The sequence below is a fragment of the Amblyraja radiata genome, chromosome 22 (genome assembly GCF_010909765.2).
Source record: "Amblyraja radiata isolate CabotCenter1 chromosome 22, sAmbRad1.1.pri, whole genome shotgun sequence".
In the NCBI taxonomy this organism is placed as follows: Eukaryota; Metazoa; Chordata; class Chondrichthyes; order Rajiformes; family Rajidae; genus Amblyraja; species Amblyraja radiata.
Window position 1 is genome coordinate 16,877,214 of NC_045977.1, and position 22,325 is coordinate 16,899,538.

Below are 22,325 nucleotides of genomic sequence, written 5' to 3' on the forward strand. Positions count from 1 at the left end.
ACTAAACTAAAAACCACTCCGTACACTAGCACTATCCTACTTCTAAGAACAATTTACAATTTTATCCCAACCAATTAACTTACAAACATGCGAGTCTTTGTACGTTATGCTGCTGCATGAGAATTTCATTGTTCTGTTATCCAAGTCACAATAATATTGGCACAACTATAATTACAAAACAAAAGTTAAAAGATAATGATGTATATGTGCATGCCGGTGTTTTTCAGTGCTGAATATGCTCTTTTTTTCTAGTCTATTATATTGTTTACAGAGTACTATGTTTACATATTCTCTGCCCTCTCTCCTGCTGCTCTCTCTCTCATCTGCTGTTCACTCTCCTGCTCCGTTCTCTCTCTTCTACTCTGTTCTCGCTCCCCTGCTCTGCTCCCGCTCTCCTGTTCTGCTCCCTCTTCTGTTCTCTCTCTCCTGCTCTGTTCTGTTCAAAGATCTTATCGCTATAAGATCTTTGGTTCTGTTCTCCCCAAAGATACTAGAGAGAGTATCTTTGGTGTTCTCTCTCTCTCTCGCCTTCTTCCCCTCCTCCTCCTGCTGACGTCAGGGCGGCGCGCTGCGCAGGCGCGGTGTGGCGGGAGGCGGGCGCGGGGCCGCAGCGACGCCGTTTGAATGAGGAGAGGGGAGGCGGTTGGACAAAATGGCGTCCGCCTTGGAGCAGTTTGTCAACAGCGTGAGGCAGCTCTCCTCGCAGGGTAAGGGAGGGCTGGTTGCGCTGCGCCCGAGTCCACGCGTTTCTCTTCCCTCCGATCCTGGGGAAAGACGATGTCAGTCCGTCCCGCCATCCCTCACCTTGTTGAGGGAAGCGAGCGGAGCCATCGGGCGAGCGGCCGCCGGCAGGCCTAGCGCTTCCGCGGCGGACCTAACCCTTCCTCGCCGGGGCCACACCGTTACTTCTTTCCACCAATGCAGCGTGAGGGCAGAGCTACCGCAGTCCCTGGGCGCGAGTAGCTGAGGTTTTAACGGCCTGTTTACCTCAGCGGGGATCAGGGTTGGGGGGGTGGGGAGGGGAGGCGGTGGGTGCACGATACCGGAAGCATCCGCCCTCATACGCGGCTGATTGGCTGTTCCCGGGTGATCGACGGGCGTGTTTGTGGGCGGGACTCCGTCCCCCGCGGCTGATTGGTTCCCGCGGCTATCAATCACTGGCGCGATACTTCCGGTGTATCATTGCCCTGATTGTCCCAAACGTTGGGCCTAGGCAGGTTGGAGCTGTCACATAAAGGGCAATGGATGGCCTCTAGCAAAGATCCTGGAGGCCTCCAGGTAGCGCTGGGAGGTATAAAGTGCAAGATGTTGACTTTAATGATAGGTGGAACACTATCATCATGCTATTGAATGTGTTATAGTATTATACTATTGAATGTATAGACACTGAGAATGTACTTGGAGTGTATGAAGAGTTTTTGATTGTACATAATTGTTTGTTCTGAATAAAGTTTATGTTTGAAATACAGATATAATTTATGAAACAGTGCAATCAAAAATGTGTTGCATATTACATAGGATTGTAGTTCCTCGTGAGTAAATATTGCTGGCAGTAGATTTGTTACTTTGCATATAATAATATAATAATAATAATATATCTTTTATTGTCATTGCACGTCAGTGCAACGAGATTTAGTGTGCAGCTCCACTGATGTACAAGAAAGGTAAATAAATACAATACATAAATAAACAAGCTGAATTGATTGACGTGACCATCTGAGGGAGAATGTCCAAAGGGGGTGGGTGGGTGGGGGGGCACTCATTAGGGCCGGTTCAGAGCCGCTATAGCTCTTGGGATAAAATATATATCATACTGGTTAAGATAGACGCAAAGTGCTGAGTAACTCAGCGGATCAGCCAACATCTTTGGAGAAAAGGGATAGGTGACAATTCGGTTTGGAACCCTTCATATAGGTTTGTTTGAAAATAAACCATTTTTTCATGAACTGTACGAAAAAATAATTGAGAATACACTTGTGTAGCTCTATTTCAGTTAGGTCGCCCTGATAATATGAAGACACAAGGAACTGTAGATGCTGGTTTACAAACAAAGCCACCAAGTACTGGAGTAACTGTCAGAAGAAGGGTCTCTACCCGAAACGTCACCGATTTCTTCTATCCATAGATGCTGCCTATCCCTGAGTTACTCCAGCATTTTGTGTCTATCTTTGTTGGAGTAACTTAGTGGGTCAGGCAGCATCTCGAGAACATGGATAGGTAACGTTTTGGGTTGGGACCCTTCTTCAGACTGATTATAGTAGGGTGGAAAGAACTGGAAAAGAGTCAAGCGATAGGTAGATATTAGTGAAAGGGGTTTTGAACACAAATGAACAAAGCTATCCACCAGTAATGAGAATAGACTTTAGGCAACTACAGTTGAAGCAGATGAAATATGTTTTTTTTAAATACAGCATACTATTCTGATCTTGAATGATACTTCTGAAAATGTTGGAAGCAGAAGCAGTAACTACTTTCACAAAAAATAATTGAATGAATATTTAAAATGGAAGTAATTACAGGATTATAGGGAAAGCATAGGATAATGGGATTAATTTAATAATACTTTCAAAGAACAATGGGCTGAAAAGCTGGCATATGTTTCCTTCAAGTGAATTCTAACTCACATCGTCATATTGTTTAGTGTACTAGGTTTACACATTCTGTGTGCTGCAGCAAGTAACTCTATAATGTGTTGTGTCAATTTTTCTTTTTTTCTAATCTTTTTTCTATGGATGTACGGAAACTTATTATTTATTTTATGTAAAGCACTTTGGTTTCAACGCGAGTTGATTTAAAACGTGCTATATAAATAAAACTTACTTACTATCTGGAACATATGACAATAAAACATTCTTGACTCTCTTGCCCCCCCCCCCCCCCCCCCCCCCCCCAGCACCTGTATCCACCTATTACTTGCCTGACTTTGTCTTCTTCCAGCCTCTCCCTCCTACTGCAATCAGTTTGCCTCTCTTCCAGCTTTCTCCCTCCTGCAATGTCTGAAGAAGGGCCTCGACCTGAAACATCACCTATCCATTTTCTCCAGAGATACTGCCTGATCTACTCATACGTGGTGTGTCTTTTCCTGACAATATGTAGTGTAATCAGTAAAGAATGAGATGTCAATAAAAAGAGGAAAATATGTCATATTTGTATGGAAATGTTCATGCCTCATTCAGAACATTTAAAGTACATGGCATTTAGAAAATGTTATCTCTGTTATAATGTGGACACATTTAACAAGTTTATGCAGAGTATACTGCAAAAATAATCTACTGAAGTGTTAAATCTTGGTCAAGGGATTCTGGAATTATAGAGTAGATTTGTCATTTCATCAGACTGGTTAGTGTGAAGCAAAGGCTTGACATTCAGGAACAGGGAGTGAGCCATTTTGGACTGAGATAAGAAGAATCCTTGTACTTCCCCTACCCATGAGGATTATGGCGATTCAGTTAAACATGTTGATGACTACCTTCCTGCTGTCACCCTTTATCCCCTCATTTCCATTAATATCCAAAATGGATCAAGGGATTTATGGTTCTTACAGTGGAAAAGGGGTTGATGTAAGGATCACGTATGTTCTTATTGAACAGTAGACAAAACATGAGGGATTGAATGCTCCACTCCCACTTCTGTTTCGTATGTTCTTGTACAGATGTAAATTGCAAAGACCCCAGGTTTAAGAAATTCATCAAAATATTTTATTGTGAGTTGGGGCAAAGTACTACTTCATTTGTTGTATATCACAGGTTATTTTGGCAGTTATATGATGGGCTTTCTTGAACAACTGAAGTTTGTGTGGTGGTTTTTTGTACGTAGTTCTAGGCTTCTGATTGAGCGAGCAGGGAGAAATTGAATTGTTGATACAGTTATGGTGGTGTATGTTTGAGCTACATTTTTTTAAATTATTAATTGATGGGTATTGTTGGCACAATCAAGCATTTGTTGCCATTGAGAAAATGACCGTGAGCCATGTTCTTGAGCTGCTATCAGTTTTCTGCTAAAAGGAGGGAGTTCTAGGAATTAGGCTAATTTAGATCAGTTTAAGAACCTGATGGTTGTCAGAAAGTGGCTGTTCCTGAACCTGATGTTGCTGTAGTCCTGCCCAATGGTAACAGTAAGAAGAGTGCATGGACAAGATAGTCCTTAATGATGAATGCCACCTTCTTGAGGTAGCACCTGAGTAGATGCTTCCAATAGTTGAAGGGCTGAGTCCACGATTGACCAGGCAGAGTCCACAACTGTCTGTAGCCTCTAGCATCCGCGGTTGCCTTGTTGTGGAGATGGGTAAATTAAAGTGGCTCCTGGTTAGTTCTTAGGCAGGAGTTAATTTGGGCCGTAACCACCCCTTGGAACATTTCATTATGGTGGATGTACCAGATGGCAGTCAGAGAGACAGATTACCATGCTCTTCCTGGTATGATTGATGGGAAGCAGATGGAAACCTCAGACCGGGTAAGTGAGAGATTGAGGATGTCCTTGAATACTCCAGCAGCTAGTCTGTATGAGCGTAATTATGCCATTTGGTCCATATAGTCTATACCATTCAATCATGGTTGATCTGTCCTTCCTGCTCAACCACATTCTCCTGCCTTCTCTCCATAACCTTTGACACCCATACTAATCAAGAATCTATCAATCTCCGTTTTTAAAATACCCAATGACTTGGCCTCCACAGCCGTCTGTGACAATGACTTCCACAGATTTGCCACCCTCTGACGAAATAAATTCCTCCTCATCTCCTTTCTAAAGGTACCTTTTATTCTGAGTGCCCTCTGGATCTCGACTCTCCCACTCGGACAGGTACATCACCTAGGCAGACGATAAATTTCTATTGAAATTTAATGTAAATAAAAGTAAAATGATCGTCAGTTTCTTATCTGAGATGAGCCACAGATCCTCTTGTGAAATAAAATGTTGATCAGATTTGGAGCCATTAATTAGTGGTTTTACAGAGTGCTCGAACGAAGCTTGACTGAACATTTTTGTCATATGCATGTCTCCGTGTAGGAGACGTAAATATGAAGGAGCTTTTTAAAAAGATTTGAAATTTGTTTTCCACTTGCTCTTCATATTAAGGTGTACACTATAGAGTCTGAGCACGTATTCGATGTGAGAGTTTGACTGTCCAATACTTCACAGTGGATATTAGCACTGTTCTCATAACTTTCTGCTACAGAATCAGAGCAATGGAATTTATTTCTCTTTTTCAGTCCAATGAGATAATGATGTAGGGTCTGCCATGACTCAATTAGTATTAGTTCTGAATCTGAGGTTATCTAAGCTGAATGTCTCGTGGAATACAAAGAGAATATCATGCTTGCTCAGACGAGGGGTTCAATTGAGTGGATACATATTTTGAAGAATATGGGATTTATTCAGAGTGAATGATAATCAAAGTAATGGCTAACTCGATCCAAGATTTACTTGTACCTGGTGCCACTAACTCTCCCCTTTCCCATTCCCAGACCAGACCTCAATTCAAGGCAGCACATTTTACTTCATTAAAAAGTTTGATGCTTAGGACCTTAAGGTACTACTGAATTCTGCAGTGATTGCAGTATGCCTGTGATTGAAACATTCGGTGCAGCACTGCTCCATCCATTTGGTGCTGCATTTCAGTACAGTGAAATTTCTGAGCCCGAGGAGATGAAATAGGCCTGACTGATGCAAGGGAAGGAGTCATATAATTTTACGTACTTCTATCAGGTCTACTCTCAACATTCAATATTCCAGAGAAAACAATACAAGTTTGTCCAACCTCTATTTATAGCTAATACACTCTAATCTAGGCAGCATTCCGGTAAACCTCTCTGTACCCTCTCCAATGCCTCCACATCCTTCCTGTACTCCAAATAGACCCAACCAAAGTTTTATAAAGCTGTAACATGACTTTCTGACGCTTAATATCCAGTGCCCTGACTGATTAAAGCAAGTATACGACATGTCTTCTTGAGCACTCTGGGTTCAGTTTTATTATTGTCACGTGTACAGAGGTACAGTGATAAACTTTGTTTTGCATGCTATAAAAGCATATATATACCATACATAAATACAATCGAGTCAAACTCAAGTACAATAGATAGAGAAGATGCAGAGTGCAGTATATAGTTCACAGCGTTGTAGCACATCAGTTCCATACACAAAGTACAATATCCTCAATAGGGTAGAGGTGAATCAGACAGTACCTTAGCTTATGATAGAACCATTCAGAAGCCTGTTAATAGAGGGAAGAAGCTGTTTCTGAGTCTGGTGGTACGTGCTTTTGAGCTACATACATTTTGCTGGATGGGAGCAGGGAGAAGGAAAGACTGGGGCAGTGTTTCCACATTGAAAGAAATTACCCGAAATTCAGGAAATTCTGGTTGTCTTCGGGTAATTTTAGGGAAATTGAATAATTTCGGGAAATTTCCGCATCCGGCCCACGAAGGGGTGTAAAGGTAATACACACAGCACTGCCGGTTTGTTGCTCAAAGGTTTAAACAGAGCGCTGTCAGTTTAACGCGTGGGAATTTAAACAAAGACCTGTCGGCTGCAGCATATGGGTTCTAAATATAGCGCTACTGGCTGCAGCACTATGGGCTTTAAACATAGCGCTATGGGTACCAGACTGTTCAGGAAAATTCTCGTATAATAATGAGTCTTTGGAATTCTCTTTCTCAGTGGAAGTTGAGCCATTGATTATTTTACAGGCAGTGGTAGAATTCTGGATAAGCCTAGTGATGAACAGTTACCAGTGGGTGGTCGGATTGCAGTTACATTGGGTTTGGCCTTGATCTTACAGAACAGTGGGTGGGCTCAAGGGGGAGAGAGGGGGGGGGGGTGGAGAGAGGAAGATGGAGAGATGGAGGGGGATTGAAAGAGGGATGGAGGGAATAAGAGAGGAGGGAGAGAAAAAAGGAAGGGGGAGAGAGCGCAGAGACTGAGACATGTGAGCAGGTTGAAAAAACGAAGACAACGAAAGCTATTGGAGGCAACGAAAGCTGCCTTGTATAACGCTGTACAAGTGAGTAACAGAAGCAGGCAGATACAGTGTAGTTACATAGATCTATTTTGCCTTGTTCTGCTTTGTGCTGTTAAAAAAAAAAACAACAATAAATAGCACGCAGGAAGCATTTTTGTAAATTTCAGGAAATACGATCAAATTCCAGGAAATTTTGGATTCTATTTAAGGAATTTTTTTAGGTGTGGAAGCACTGGACAGGGGTGGGACATGTCTTTGCTGTTGGCTGCTTTTCTGAGGCAGCATGAACTGTAGACGGAGTCGATGGTGGGAAGTCATGTCTGTGTGATGTACCGGGCCATATCTACGACTGCAATTTCTTGCAGTCTTGGGCAGAGCTGCTCCTAAACGAGGCCCAACAGTATGCTTTAAATGGTGCATCTGTAGAAGTTTGTAAGAGCCACTCGAGACATGCTGAAAATCAAGAACTAGTAGATTAAAGATGAATAGTTTAAACTAATAGAAACTAAACTCAAGAACTAGGATTTAGTTTCTCAAACCCATTCTAAAATGCATTGTTAACTCAAGAACTAGGATTTAGTTTCTCAAACCCATTCTAAAATGCATTGTTTTTATCTGTGTCATTATATTTACCCATCCTGTTTCTTTTCTAACAGAATTCTATTCTTTTCACATTCTAAGTTAATAATTGATGAAAGTGAGTTCCTAGCTAGTGCTCTGTCAAGAAAAGGTTCCTAGCCCTTTTTCTATGGTAATTCAACTACGCCCCATCTTTTGGGTCATTGGCAAGTGTACTTTATCTATTCATCATCTAATTTGTCTTTTATGCAATGAGTAGTTGCAATCCTAACATCAGTCCCTGTCGGATAGTGCTACTAATTTGAATACCTGCCATTCCCTTTCCTGTCTAAATTTAATATGTGGCTTATTTTATTTTCTTACAGGCCAAATGACTCAGCTATGTGACCTCATTAACAAGAGCGGAGAGCTGCTGGCTAAAAACCTCTCTCATTTGGATACAGTGCTAGGTGCGTTGGATGTGCAGGAACATTCTCTGGGAGTCTTGGCAGTATTGTAAGTTCCAAAAGATTGTCTTCTTTATGTAAAGTGTATATAGTTGATCGATTTTACGTAGTAACATTTGCATCCTTGTTCCTGTTCTCGTGAAGTGCCAGAGAGAATAATTGAGAGCCTTTGAGGCATTTCCCTCCATAAATGTTACTGTTTTGGGTGGCACGATGGGGCAGCGGTAGAGTTGCTGCCTTACAGCGCCAAAGACCCGGGTTCGATCCTGACCACAGGAGCTGTCCGTACGGAGTGTGTACGTTCTCCCCGTGACCGCCTGGGTTTTCTCCAGATGCACTGATATCCTCCCTCACTCCAAAGATGTACAGGTTTGTAGGTTAATTGGCTTCAGTAAAAATTGTAAATTATAAATTTTGGTGTGTGGAGTGCACTAGAATAATTGGGACAGTCAGTCAGCGTAGACCCGTTGGGCCGAAGGGCGTGTTTCCGTGCTGTATCTCTAAACTAAACGAAACATAGTGCTCATTCAAGTCAACAATAGCTTCACATTGGATTGATAGCGGTGTGGTAGGGTATTAGTTCACTGCTGCCAGGAGGGTACAGCATACCTGTTAATGCGCCTTGAGTATTAGAAAGGCGCTATATAAATCCTATCCATTATTATTATTATTAATGCTGCTGTTGCACATTTCCAGCAACCCTCTGACTAAAGCGGTTTCCCCATGATTTCGGCTTTCCTCTGAAAAAAATTACATTACGTTAGTTGGTTCCAATAAGTTGCCCCTGGGTGTAAGCAAGTGGCATTGGAGTGGGAGGGGGTGGTTCTTGGGTATGTGGGAGAGAATAGGTTAAAGAGAAAAGGCTGGTGAAGGGGCTGATGGGTCTGCTCTAATAACTGGCATGCACTCGATGGGCCAAATGGAGGCCTTCTATGTAGAGGAAAATAAAATATAAATAGTTGCCCTACTGAAAGAATTAAAACTAAAGGTAACAATGCCAATACTTTTAAAGTAAATAGATGAGATTAGATATTTGGTGGTTATGGTGCAAGAGGAATGGTTTCTACACGCCTTCCTTTAATATTGGATTGTTTTTAAATGTTAGCAATGAAAATCAAATGATGCTGGTACATAACTATTTTATTTCTTTTTTTGTTCTATAGGTATGTGAAATTTTCTATGCCCAGTATCCCAGATTTTGAGACGTTATTCTCCCAAGTTCAGCTTTTTATTAGTACTTGTAATGGTGAACATATCAGATATGCAACAGACACCTGTGAGTATCTCTTTATACACATTTGCAGTGAGCTTTTACAAAGTAATCAAAGTAATTTTAGCACAGTTTTACAATTGCTCTATTCACAATTTTAGCACATCTAATACATTTTTTTTTCCAGTTGCAGGTCTTTGCCATCAGTTGACAAATTCTTTAGTAGAAAGAAAACAGGTAAACATTTCTATAATAGTTTTCAAATTTGTTTCTGTCCTCAAATCAAATATTACTATGAAATGCTAGAACCATTATGATACCCCCAGTCTGCTTCCAGTTTGACTTCTATCTCCCTGTTAGTTTTGGGAATTGCAAACCTTTTTTTTTGCATCCAAGCAGCTGGTTGAAAAGAACACTGACAGAGGCTTGGATTAAGCTCAGTAAGTTTGATCATGATCACAGCAATGGGGAAAATATGAATCGAGAATGAATATTAAGAATTAATTCTGGCCAATTCAAGTAGTTTGGGGCCTAAATATTTTAAACAAATGATTGAAAAGATGTACAGACCTCTGAAGACAGAGCGGATGAGTGGAGAAAGACAACACTAAAGCAAAAAATTAAGCTGTTGGAAAAACCAAGCACATCAAGCAGCTTGTTGAATTCCGTGATTTGGCCCATGGGGAAAGAGTTCTGTCTTGTCAATAAATTACACTGTACTATTTTATAGTTGACCTCCCAAAGGAATATCATTTAATTAAGCTATTTGCACGTCGGAAATTTTTCCAATAGAAAATTCCACAGTTATGTGAAATTTTTGTTTTCATACTTTTAGATGCAAATACCATAATGGAATCTTGATGTACATGTGTTTCTACTGTGTAAAATTTAACAATTTTAGATACAGAATGATTAATTATATCTTGTTTGACTCTGAGCCCCAATTACCCAGGCAATCAAATTTGACATAAAGTGATTATTGTTGCATATTGTAGGCTAGGTTATTACATTTGTTCATAACATTGATAATGTTTTTGGATGGTTTACATATTAGATGAAATGGGACAATCATAAAATTGAACAATTAAATGATATGTCCCACAATTGAACAATTACATGATATGTGAAATTTTATTTGACGGCGATGTTATATTCCTTGAAAAGGGTTCATATTGAAGTGGCATTGTCCGTATGTGTGTTAAGAAACTCAAGTTATAAAAAAAAAGATTTTGTGTTTATCTTTCTCGCCAGTTCTTTAGTCTTCCCCTTGTTGAATTAGAGTTCTATAAGTATTTTTGATCTTACTATTTTAATGTCTGATTCTGGTTTGGTTCCATATGTCACTCGACTCTTAGTATTTGTTCACAAAAGAACACAAAGTGCTGGAGTAGCTCAGCAGGTCAGGCAGCATCTCTGGAGAACATGGATAGGCGACCTTTTGGGTCGAGACCCTTCTTTTGACTAGTTGTAGTGGGGGGGGGGAAAGAAACCTGGAAGAGGAATCTTTGGCCTTGTTGCGTTTTTTCTAAGGCAATCGCATCATCACATATGTCCATGGGCTCATTTCCAGTTGGGATTGATGGAGCAGGAATGGGAAGCATGGTGTTATTTTAAGTTGCAAAACTGATGGCATTGGGGAGAATTTGTATCTATTAAAATAATGACCCACAGATTTAAAAAAAAAAGATGCTCAGTTAAAAATAATATACTTCTTTGTTACAGCCACTGCGAGGCATAAGCATTCTGAAACAGGCCATAGACAAGATGCAGATGAATACAAACCAACTTACCTCAGTTCATGCTGATCTCTGCCAGGTGAGATAACGTCTTTCGTTCATTTTCTTGTGCATGAATGGTCGTTCATTTGGATACAAAAATTCCCGTGCTTAGAAATTCAATCACATAGCATTTAATTTTTGTTTCATAAAAGTCAAAATTGAAGCATGATAATGACCTCTTAAAAGCCATTCTGTTTTACACAAAAAATAAACTGAGTATTTTCTGTTGTGTTGTGCGTCACACTTATGACCCCAATGAGATTGGAGTTTGCATGGAATTATGGCACTCACCTTGCACTACTCCTCTTGAACCACATTGTTGCTACCTGTAGTTTAAGTAGATTTTACTACCAGAGTGCTGATCTGCGAGGGCTGAATTTTTTTGAAATACCCCCACCTAAATTCTGGTCTCTGTTCATTAATTGTATTGTGTTGAACCCAGTGACCTACCTTCTCTTTGGTGCTCTCCTGTCCTTTGATTGAAGTTCTCTTTCATCACCCCATACCAATGGCAATTTGATTTGTTTGCCCACTTGTTCAACCCCACCCGTCCATACTGCACGAGTGCTGGTGAAGCTGAACCGTTCTCTTCTTCAAGTTTTTCCCCCCTTAGCCCCCACCCCCCCCCACAGAACTGCCACAGCATCTAAAAACAGAACTGGTAAGTCCCTGTTACAGGACACCACTGCTCCCAGCATGCTTGTATGTGGCATTTCAAATTCAGCCACAACATCGTAATTAAATGTGAAAACGTGCAGAGTCCAGTTTTGTGGGAGTATAATTAAATGTTCATTCAAGCACACTCTTTAAAAACAAAATGATTGAACAGGACAGGACAGGCAGCATCTGTGGGGAGACAAACAGAGGTAATATTTCAGATTATAAGATATTACATGAGTTATTCAATACATTTGGAATGGAATTCATTCAGCAAACTCAGGCATGGAGTTGCACAGCATAGAAACAGGCCCTTTAATCCAGCACCAGCAAGCCTATCTATCCACATCCCACTTGCCTGTATTAATTCCACCCCCCTCCCCCATGCTCTGCTCAATGCCCATGCTTTCTAATGCCTATTTAGATGCCTCTTAAATGTGGTTGCTGTTCCTGCCTCCATCATCTCTGTTGGCAGCTCATTTCAGTTGCCACTATGTGTGAAGTTTTTTTTATTTTGGATTCCCTTTAAATCTCCTCCTTCATACTTTAAACCTACTTTTAGGCGCCCCTTTATTTCAGTAAATATAAATTATTGTAAATTATTGGATGTTTCACTGTGGCTGAAATTTCAGTTTAATTTCACAGATGTCTCTTCCACAAAAGTACTAAACATAAGATGCTAGATCAATAGCAGAATTTCATATAATCATTACTTTTTTTAAATAACCTTAATTCGTCATTTGGACAAAAATCTACATTTGATCATTCTATGATTAATTAACATTGCCTTTTAGTTAGACAAATAAAATGTGCCATGTAAGTTGGAACTGTAATTAAACGACACGTGTTAAACCTTCCTACACATTAGACATGAGATCATGGCTTTTGCATTAATATTGCTTGTATAAATTAGAGTGAAAATATGTTTTTTTGAAGACTAAGCTACTTTTGTCTTCTTGTTTATAGCTTTGTCTCCTTGCGAAATGCTTTAACCCAGCAATTTCCTACTTGGAGGTGGATATGACTGATATTTGTAAAGAAAATGGAGCTTATGACGCCAAGCACTTTTTATGTTATTACTATTATGGTGGTATGATCTATACAGGACTCAAGAACTTTGAGCGGGCACTATATTTCTACGAGCAGGTAAACATTGACTATGCAAACTTTGATTGCTTCAAAGAAATTATCTAAAGACACTAAAGCTGAGTAATTATTTACTGAATAGGCAGCATGATATTACAGTTGTTGTAAACTTGTTGTGCAGCACTTCTATGTTGTAATTATAATAATTTGTTTGTGCTTCCAACTTACACCTTTGGATGAACTTTGAATTAAGGATGTAACTCTGGCCATAGTGCCAAATTATATTTGGTCAATTAATGTTGACGACCTAATAGCAGATGAAAGGGAGACCTTTTTTGGTGTCACACAACATTTTCTTGGACATTGCCTTGAGACTGAGATTGACTTAGTTCCACACTAGTTTGATGGATTTTGAGGAAGCTGATTAGGGCAATGGGGAACCTGTAGTCTTCGCCATAAATAGGGTAGCATCTGTGTAATAAGGTTTAAGAAAGAAGTGCAGATGCTGGAAAAATCGAAGGTAGACAAAAATGCTGGAGAAACTCAGCGGGTGAGGCAGCATCTTGGAGCGAAGGAGTAGGTGATGTTTCGGGTCGAGACCCTTCTTCAGTCTCACTGTAATAAGGTTGGTGGGCTGGTAGGTAGTACGCTGGTTCTGAAAGTTCAAGGGAGTTTCATTACACTCCAAACTAATGGTCTTCAGGATTTCAGTACCTCTCCAAATGCTGCCCCTCTATTTGGGGCCAGAGATTCCTGTGACTTGGTGGGAAAGTCACAATATTTTTAAAAGGGACCCGAGGGTATCCTCAAATGTTTTTGTTTTTTTGTCTTCTGGAGATTGCTTGAAAAAGCAAAGTACTTAATGGAAGATAGACACAAAATGCTGGAGTAACTCAGTGGGACAGGCAGCATCTCTGGAGAGAAGGAATGGGTGAAGTTTCGGATTGAGACCCTTCAGATTCATGTCAGGGGAGTGGGCGGTACAGAGATAAAATGTAGTCGGAGACAGTAAGACTGGTGGGAAACTGGGAAGGGGGAGGGGATGGAGAGAGGGAAAGCAAAGGCTACATGAAGTTAGAGAAGTCAATGTTCATACCGCTGGGGTGTAAGCTACCCAAGCGAAATATGAGGTGCTGTTCCTCCAATTTGTGCTAAGCCTCACTCTGACAATGGAGGAGGCCCAGGACAGAAAAGTCAGAATGGGAGGAGGAGTTAAGTTGCTGAGCAACCGGGAGATGAGGTAGGTTTAGGCGGACGAGCGGAGGTGTTCAGCGAAATGATCGCCGAGCCTGTGCATGGTCTCGCCGATATACAGGAGTTGATACCTGGAACAGCAGATACAGTAGATTAGGTTGGAGGAGGTGCAAGTGAACCTCTGCCTCACCTGAAAAGACTGTCGGGGTCCTTGGATGGAGTCGAGGGGGGAGGTAAGCAGAGGAGGACAAAGGGCTTAATTAGGAAAGGAAAAATAGATTATGAAAGAAAACTGGCAGGGAACATAAAAACTGACTGCAAAAGTTTTTATAGATATGTGAAAAGAAAGAGATTAGTTAAAACAAATGTAGGTCCCTTGCAGTCAGAAACAGGTGAGTTGATCATGGGGAACAAGGATATGGCGGACCAATTGAATAACTACTTTGGTTCCGTCTTCACTAAGGAAGACATAAATAATCTGCCGGAAATAGCAGGGGACCGCGGGTCAAAGGAGTTGGAGGAATTGAATGAAATCCAGGTTAGTCGGGAAGTGGTGTTGGGTAAATTGAATGGATTAAAGGCCGATAAATCCCCAGGGCCAGATAGGCTGCATCCCATAGTACTTAAGGAAGTAGCTCCAGAAATAGTGGATGCATTAGTAATAATCTTTCAAAACTCTTTAGATTCTGGAGTAGTTCCTGAGGATTGGCGGGTAGCAAATGTAACCCCACTTTTTAAGAAGGGAGGGAGAGAGAAAACGGGGAATTACAGACCAGTTAGTCTAACATCGGTAGTGGGGAAACTGCTAGAGTCAGTTATTAAAGATGGGATAGCAGCACATTTGGAAAGTGGTGAAAACATTGGACAAAGTCAGCATGGATTTACGAAAGGTAAATCATGTCTGACGAATCTTATAGAATTTTTCGAGGATGTAACTAGTAGCGTGGATAGGGGAGAACCAGTGGATGTGGTGTATCTGGACTTCCAGAAGGCTTTCGACAAGTTCCCACATAAGAGATTTGTATGCAAACTTAAAGCACACGGCATTGGGGGTTCAGTATTGATGTGGATAGAGAACTGGCTGGCAAACAGGAAGCAAAGAGTAGGAGTAAACGGGTCCTTTTCACAATGGCGGGCAGTGACTAGTGGGGTACCGCAAGGCTCAGTGCTGGGACCCCAGCTATTTACAATATATATTAATGATCTGGATGAGGGAATTGAAGGCAATATCTCCAAGTTTGCGGATGACACTAAGCTGGGGGGCAGTGTTAGCTGTGAGGAGGATGCTAGGAGACTGCAAGGTGACTTGGATAGGCTGGGTGAGTGGGCAAATGTTTGGCAGATACAGTATAATGTGGATAAATGTGAGGTTATCCATATTGGTGGCAAAAACAGGAAAGCAGACTATTATCTAAATGGTGGCCGATTAGGAAAAGGGGAGATACAGCGAGACCTGGGTGTCATGGTACACCAGTCATTGAAAGTAGGCATGCAGGTGCAGCAGGCAGTGAAGAAAGCGAATGGTATGTTGGCTTTCATAGCAAAGGGATTTGAGTATAGGAGCAGGGAGGTTCTACTGCAGTTGTACAGGGTCTTGGTGAGACCACACCTGGAGTATTGCGTACAGTTTTGGTCTCCAAATCTGAGGAAGGACATTATTGCCATAGAGTGCAGAGAAGGTTCACCAGACTGATTCCTGGGATGTCAGGACTGTCTTATGAAGAAAGACTGGATAGACTTGGTTTATACTCTCTAGAATTTAGGAGATTGAGAGGGGATCTTATAGAAACTTACAAATTCTTAAGGGGTTGGACAGGCTAGATGCAGGAAGATTGTTCCCGATGTTGGGGAAGTCCAGGACAAGGGGTCACAGCTTAAGGATAAGGGGGAAATCCTTTAAAACCGAGATGAGAAAAACTTTTTTCACACAGAGAGTGGTGAATCTCTGGAACTCTCTGCCACAGAGGGTAGTTGAGGCAGGTTCATTGGCTATATTTAAGAGGGAGTTAGATGTGGCCCTTGTGGCTAAAGGGATCAGAGGGTATGGAGAGAAGGCAGGTACGGGATACTGAGGTGGATGATCAGCCATGATCATATTGAATAGCGGTGCAGGCTCGAAGGGCCGAATGGCCTACTCCTGCACCTAATTTCTATGTTTCTATGTTTCTATGTAAAGGGACAGGTGTTGCATCTCTTGTGGTTGCAGGGGAATGGTTGTCCATTTTACTTGTTACATCCTCAAAAAATTCCAGAAGATTTGTCAAGCATGATTTTCCCTTCGTAAATCCATGCTGACTTGGACCAATCCTGTTACTGCTATCCAAGGGAGCCGCTATTACATTTTGATAATCAACTCCAGCAACTTCCCCACCACCGATGACAGGCTAACTGGTCTATAATTCCCTGCTTTCTCTCTCCCTCCTTCTTTGAAAAGTGGGGTAACATTAGCTACCCTCCAATCCACCGGAACTGATCCAGAATCTATAGAACATTGGAAAATTATCACCGATGCGTTCACGATTTATGGAGCCACCTCCTTGAGTACCCTGGGATGCAGACCATCAGGAACTGGGGATTTATCAGCCTTCAGTCCCATCAGTCTACCCAACACCATTTCCTGACTAATGTGAATTTCCTTCAGTTCCTCTGTCACCGTCCTCTGTCCCCTAGTACATCTGAGAGGTTTTGGGTTAAGAGGTTAGGAATGAAGAGAATAGCTATGATTGCTTGCTACTCATTCAGGCCAATATCCCCAACAACATATCAGATTCAACAACCTCCAAGAACCTCCGAGTTTCACATTCACAAACAGTGTGTGGGTGTTGTAATTTAATGACTATGATTAGACTGATCTTTGTTCTGAGTGGCACAGTAGCAGTGGAACAATTTTCTATCCATCTTACTGATAAGCTCCACCACGGCTGGGAGCTTATTGAAGCTGAGATGTAGCATTGTGGCAAAAAAGCTTGAGAAGAGGATTGCTGTTGTAGCTCATCCTTGACGTTTGGACTTGGGACATTACACAGAAGGCAGCTGGGGAAGGCTGTCTTTGATTGTACTAATCTGATTCATTGTTAATTCCATTCCTTTACCCCCTTGTGTTAGTGCTGAAATGAGATTGTGGAAATGCTCTTTAACAAATAGAAGCCTTTTCTTCCCCTCAGGCTATAACAACTCCAGCCATGGCAGTCAGTCATATTATGTTGGAATCTTATAAAAAGTATATACTTGTCTCATTGATACTGCACGGGAAGGTTCAACAACTGCCTAAGTACACGTCACAGATAGTTGGAAGATTCATTAAGGTGAGCTTACATATTTAATTTTCGAGGAAAAAATGTCTAACTAACTTTGTCTAACAAATACTGTGAGAATTTTTATTCTAATAAACGAGTTAAAAGGATCTTGGGCAACAATATCTTTTGAATTATTCAATTGATAATACATCACATAACTATATTACAACCTAATTTCCATTCTGGGTGTTTGTAATAACTATTTCAAATATTGTTCAATTTAATAGTGTATTTTCAGAAAACAAAATGAACTTTTGTATGTTGTAACATGTATGCTGGTTAATTTAAAAAAAAGTTAGTTTCAGTTTAGTTTTGAAATCCAGCAAAATAGATAATTCATCCTTTAAATCACAACTGTGGCAGCTCCCAAGGGTCGTGCCATCATACTGTCGAACCCCTCGGCACGGGAGTGGTTCAGTCCGGAGGCGGCCCTTAGCCAGAGGGTTTAAAGGCAGGGGTTTGGGTGCCATCTTTCTCTTGTTTGGTCTTCCCTACAACCGGGAGGAACATAATAAAAGGTGCCTCTCAAAACACTGGACTTCGTGCTTCCTTTTGAGACCCACGCACTACATTGGTGACCCCCGACGCTCCATTGGCGTCATGATGGAGAGAAGAGAAAGCCCTACCTCCTCACAGGCCGGCCCGGCCCTGTCTCTGGACGCGGTCTCGTTGAAACTGCCCAACTTCTGGACCACCCGGCCGCTCATCTGGTTCCAGCAGGTGGAGGCCCAGTTCAACCTGCGGGGCATCACGGTCGATGCCACCAGCTTCTATTACCTGGTGGGGGCCCTCGACCAGGACACGGTTGAAGAGGTCATGGACTTCCTCGCAGCCCCCCCCGGACACTGATAAGTATCTCGGCCTTAAGGAGCTCCTGCTCCAGATTTATGGCCTAAGCAGGATGGAGCGTGCTGCTAGGATCCTGCATATGGAGGGCCTAGGCGACCGACGGCCATCTAGCCTCTTAAAGGAGATGGTGGCTCTCCTGGATGGGCACACGCCGTGCCTGTTGTTCGAGTATACATACCTGCATCTGCTGCCGGCCTACATTCGTCTGCAGCTCACAGACGCCTCGTTTGCCGACCTCAGGGCCCTCGGGAGGCACGCCGACGCGCTGTGGATGGCGCGCCCTGATGATGTCAGCGCGCTGGCCGTCAGCAGAGACGGGGTCGCGCTGAGGCCGACGCGCCCTGATGACGTCAACGCGCCGGCCGTCGGCAAGCGCGCTGATGACGTCACCCCGGCAGCTCCCGATTTCCTCCGGTGGGGCGGGGGAGCTGTGGAAGGAGTGACAGCTCCAGCCCGACGGCCCGCACGATCGCCCACAGCGGCAGTGAGGGGTACTGCACCTGCAGTCCAGCGCCAGCAAGCTGCAGGCACCACCAGCAGGAGCAGGCAAGCTCCAAGTAACACAAACTTGAGGCGCTGGTGCTATTTCCATCAGCGCTGGGGTGCTGCAGCACGACAATGCCGCCAGCCGTGCACGTTCCCGGGAAATGCCTGGGCCGGCTGCCAATAGTCCCCGCGGCGGCCGGCCAAATTCACCGCCTTTTAGCCTGGGATCGGCGCTCCGGGACCCGCTTCCTCGTGGATACTGGAGCGGAGCTCAGCGCCTTGCCCCTTCGCTGGCCGACATTCGTTCCGGTAAGCGGGGGCCCGTCCTCACCGCGGCGAATGGCAGCCCCATCCGCACATATGGAGTGCGCATGGTTCAGATCGTGTTCGGCTCCTGCCATTTCTCGTGGCGGTTCACCATTGCCGACGTCTCCCAGCCATTGCTCGGGGCCGATTTCCTCCGGGCGCATTCCCTCATGGTGGACGTCAGGCGTCAGCGTTTGGTCAACGCCGCTACGATGGAGCCGATCACGTTGCGTTTGTATCAACCGGTGGGACGGCCCCTGGCGTCCGTGGACTCCCGCTTCGCACGGATCTTGGCCGCGTTCCCAGACATTCTGACCCCGCAGTTTCGATCATCGACCCCCAGCCACGGAGTGGTGCATTTTATCCAGACTACCGGCCCACCACTCCATGCACGAGCACGCCGACTGCAGCTGGATAAACTGCGTCTGGCACGGCGGGAATTCCGCACAATGGAGACCTTGGGGATTGTCCGCCCTTCGAGCAGCCCTTGGGCGTCCCCACTCCACATGGTCCCTAAGTCGAGCGGGGGCTGGCGACCTTGCGGGGATTACCGACGGCTGAACGCCGCAACAACAGCGGATCGATACCCCGTACCCCACATCCAGGACTTCACCGCCCATTTGGCTGGGGCCACAATATTTTCAAAAGTGGATCTGGTACGGGGTTATAACCAGATCCCGGTTCATCCGGATGACGTACCCAAGACGGCGATCATCACGCCATTCGGACTTTACGAGTTCATGCGGATGCCATTCGGCCTCAAGAACGCTGCGCAGGCCTTGCAACGCCAAATGGACGGGGTTTGTCGCGACCTCGATTTCGTGTTTGTGTACCTGGACGACATCCTGGTGGCCAGCCGCTAGCAGCAGGAGCACTGCGCCCACCTTCGGCAGCTCTGTCAGCGGTTCAGCGAGCATGGTTTGGCCATCAACCTCAACAAGTGCCTTTTGGTGTAACCGAGATTGACTTCCTCGGCCACCGCGTGACTGCGCAAGGCGCGGTTCCCCAGCCTGACAGGGTCGACGCCATCCGTCGGTTTCCCCGCCCATGCACGGTGCGTGGCCTGCAGGAGTTTGTCGGCATGGTGGCTTTTTACCATAGTTTTGTGCCATCCGTGGCCCACATCATGCGGCCTCTGTATCAACTTCTGGCGGGTGGGCAGAACAAGAACGTTGAATGGACCCACGAGGCAGGGGCAGCTTTTGACGGCGCGAAGGAGGCCCTTGCTCGGGCCGTACTGCTGGTGCACCCGCGGGAAGATGCCCCGACTGCTCTCACGGTGGACGCCTCGGAGTCGGCGGTTGGTGCTGTGCTGGAGCAACTGACGGGCGGATGTTGGCGGCCCCTGGCCTTCTTCAGCCGGCACCTCAACCGTGCGCAGTCAAAATACAGCGCGTTCGATCGCGAGCTCCTGGCTCTCTACCTGGCAGTGCGCCATTTTCGCTACTTCCTGGAGGGCCGCCCGTTCACCGCCTACACGGACCACAAGCCGCTCACTTTCGCCCTGGCGAAGGTTTCCGACCCCTGTTCCGCACGACAGCAGCGGCAATTGGCCTACATATCGGAGTATACAACATGTATCCGCTACATCGAGGGGAAAGAGAACCGGGTGGCCGATGCATTGTCCCGCCCCGCTATCAACGCCGTGTTCGAGGTGGCGCCCGGAATTGACTATTCTGCTCTGGCAGAGGCACAGCTTACGGACGATGAGGTGCCCGCCTACCGGACTGCCATCTCCGGCCTCCGCCTTGAGGATGTCCCTCTCGGTCCTGGGGGAGTGACAATCCTGTGCGATGTGTCGTCCGGTCAGCCGCGCCCCATCGTCCCTGCCACCTGGCGCCGGAGGGTGTTCGAGGTGATCCACGGACTGGCTCACCCATCAATCCGGGCGACAACGGCACTAGTGGCCGCTCGTTTCATGTGGCACGGTCTGCGCAAGCAGGTTGGCCATTGGGCAGACGGCAAAAATCCAGCGCCATGTCCGTGCGCCTCTCCAGGAGTTTGGTCTACCTCACCGGCGATTCGACCATCTCCACATAGACATTGTAGGGCCTCTCCCGCCGTCCCGGGGCATCACCCACCTTCTTACAATGGTAGACCGCTTCACGCGGTGGCCGGAGGCCATTCCGCTGGCCGATACTTCAACGGCTACGTGTGCTCGTGCGTTGTCCGCGCACTGGATTGCTCGCTTCGGGGTGCCGGCGCACATCTCCTCAGACCGGGGGCCACAGTTCACCTCCGAGCTGTGGTCAGCCATGGCTCGCTTGCTGGGGGTGCGGCTACACCACACCATGGCTTACCACCCGCAAGCTAACGGTCTGGTGGAGAGATTCCACCGGCAGCTAAAGGTAGCACTGAAGGCACGACTCTCCGGCCCGGACTGGATGGACGAGTTGCCGTGGGTCATGCTGGGCATCCAGACTGCTCCCAAAGAGGACTTGGCCTCATCATCGGCGGAGCTCGTGTACGGGTCGCCACTCACGGTGCCCGGGGAGTTCGTGCCGTCGGCGCCGGGGCAGCAGGGAACGCCCTCATCCACCCATAAAGCGCCTTCGCGAGCGAGTTGGCAGACTCGAACCCGTCCCGACGTCCCGCCATGGGACATTTCGCCCACACATGCCATCAGCCCTCAGGGACTGCCCATACGTCTTCCTGCTCCGTGATGCCCACCGGACGCCACTCCAGAGGCCGTACGAGGGCCCGTTCCGGGTGCTAAAACACGGGCAGTCGACTTGTCCTGGACATGGGGGGCCGGCCGGAGGCAGTGTCGATTGACCGTTTGAAGCCGGCACACCTGGACATTGACCAGCCGGTGCTGGTTGCCCAACCTCGGCCTCGAGGGCGCCCCCCTTCACGGCTCCCTCCGCCTGTCACTCCACCTGTCCTCCCGCCGGTCCCTCGACCTGTCCCTCCACCTATGCCTCCGCAAGCCCCACGATTGGCTGACTTCCGCACGTGGTCCGGCCGGGTCGTGCGCCCGCCGGTGCGTTTCGTGCCTCTGGTTCTGGGGGGGGGGGGGTCCTGTGGCGGCTCCCAAGGGTCGTGCCATCATACTGTCGAACCCCTCGGCACGGGAGTGGTTCAGTCCGGAGGCGGCCCTTAGCCAGAGGGTTTAAAGGCAGGGGTTTGGGTGCCATCTTTCTCTTGTTTGGTCTTCCCTACAACCGGGAGGAACATAATAAAAGGTGCCTCTCAAAACACTGGACTTCGTGCTTCCTTTTGAGACCCACGCACTACACAACTTTGAATATCTTATGAAGGTTTAGGGTTAAGATGTTAGGAATCATATCCAAAAAACATGATATAAATGCTGCCCGGGAGCTCAATCACACTGCATTTCTTCAATGCAGCTATTTGTCTTTGCTATTCCTCCACCATCCTTTAGCTCATTCTATAATTTTTAGTTAAGTCCACAGTTGCTTTCTGTCTCTTTCTATTAATATTCTTTGAAGAGCCCATTGAGGCATTCATCTCTGC

At 45.3% G+C, this 22,325-nt stretch overlaps 1 protein-coding gene across 1 annotated transcript in view; it reads left to right on the top strand.

Moving 5' to 3' along the window:
* Window positions 1-566: 566 nt before the first annotated feature.
* cops3 (COP9 signalosome subunit 3) overlaps window positions 567-22,325 on the top strand; it is a 35,694-nt gene continuing 13,935 nt past the window's right edge. Inside the window, exons 1-7 of the mRNA XM_033040489.1 lie at window positions 567-707; window positions 7,906-8,035; window positions 9,150-9,262; window positions 9,384-9,433; window positions 10,919-11,011; window positions 12,598-12,777; window positions 17,076-17,216. Coding sequence (XP_032896380.1) covers window positions 653-707; window positions 7,906-8,035; window positions 9,150-9,262; window positions 9,384-9,433; window positions 10,919-11,011; window positions 12,598-12,777; window positions 17,076-17,216 — 762 coding nt within the window. The 5' untranslated portion in view covers window positions 567-652. The remainder of the gene's footprint in view (window positions 708-7,905; window positions 8,036-9,149; window positions 9,263-9,383; window positions 9,434-10,918; window positions 11,012-12,597; window positions 12,778-17,075; window positions 17,217-22,325) is intronic.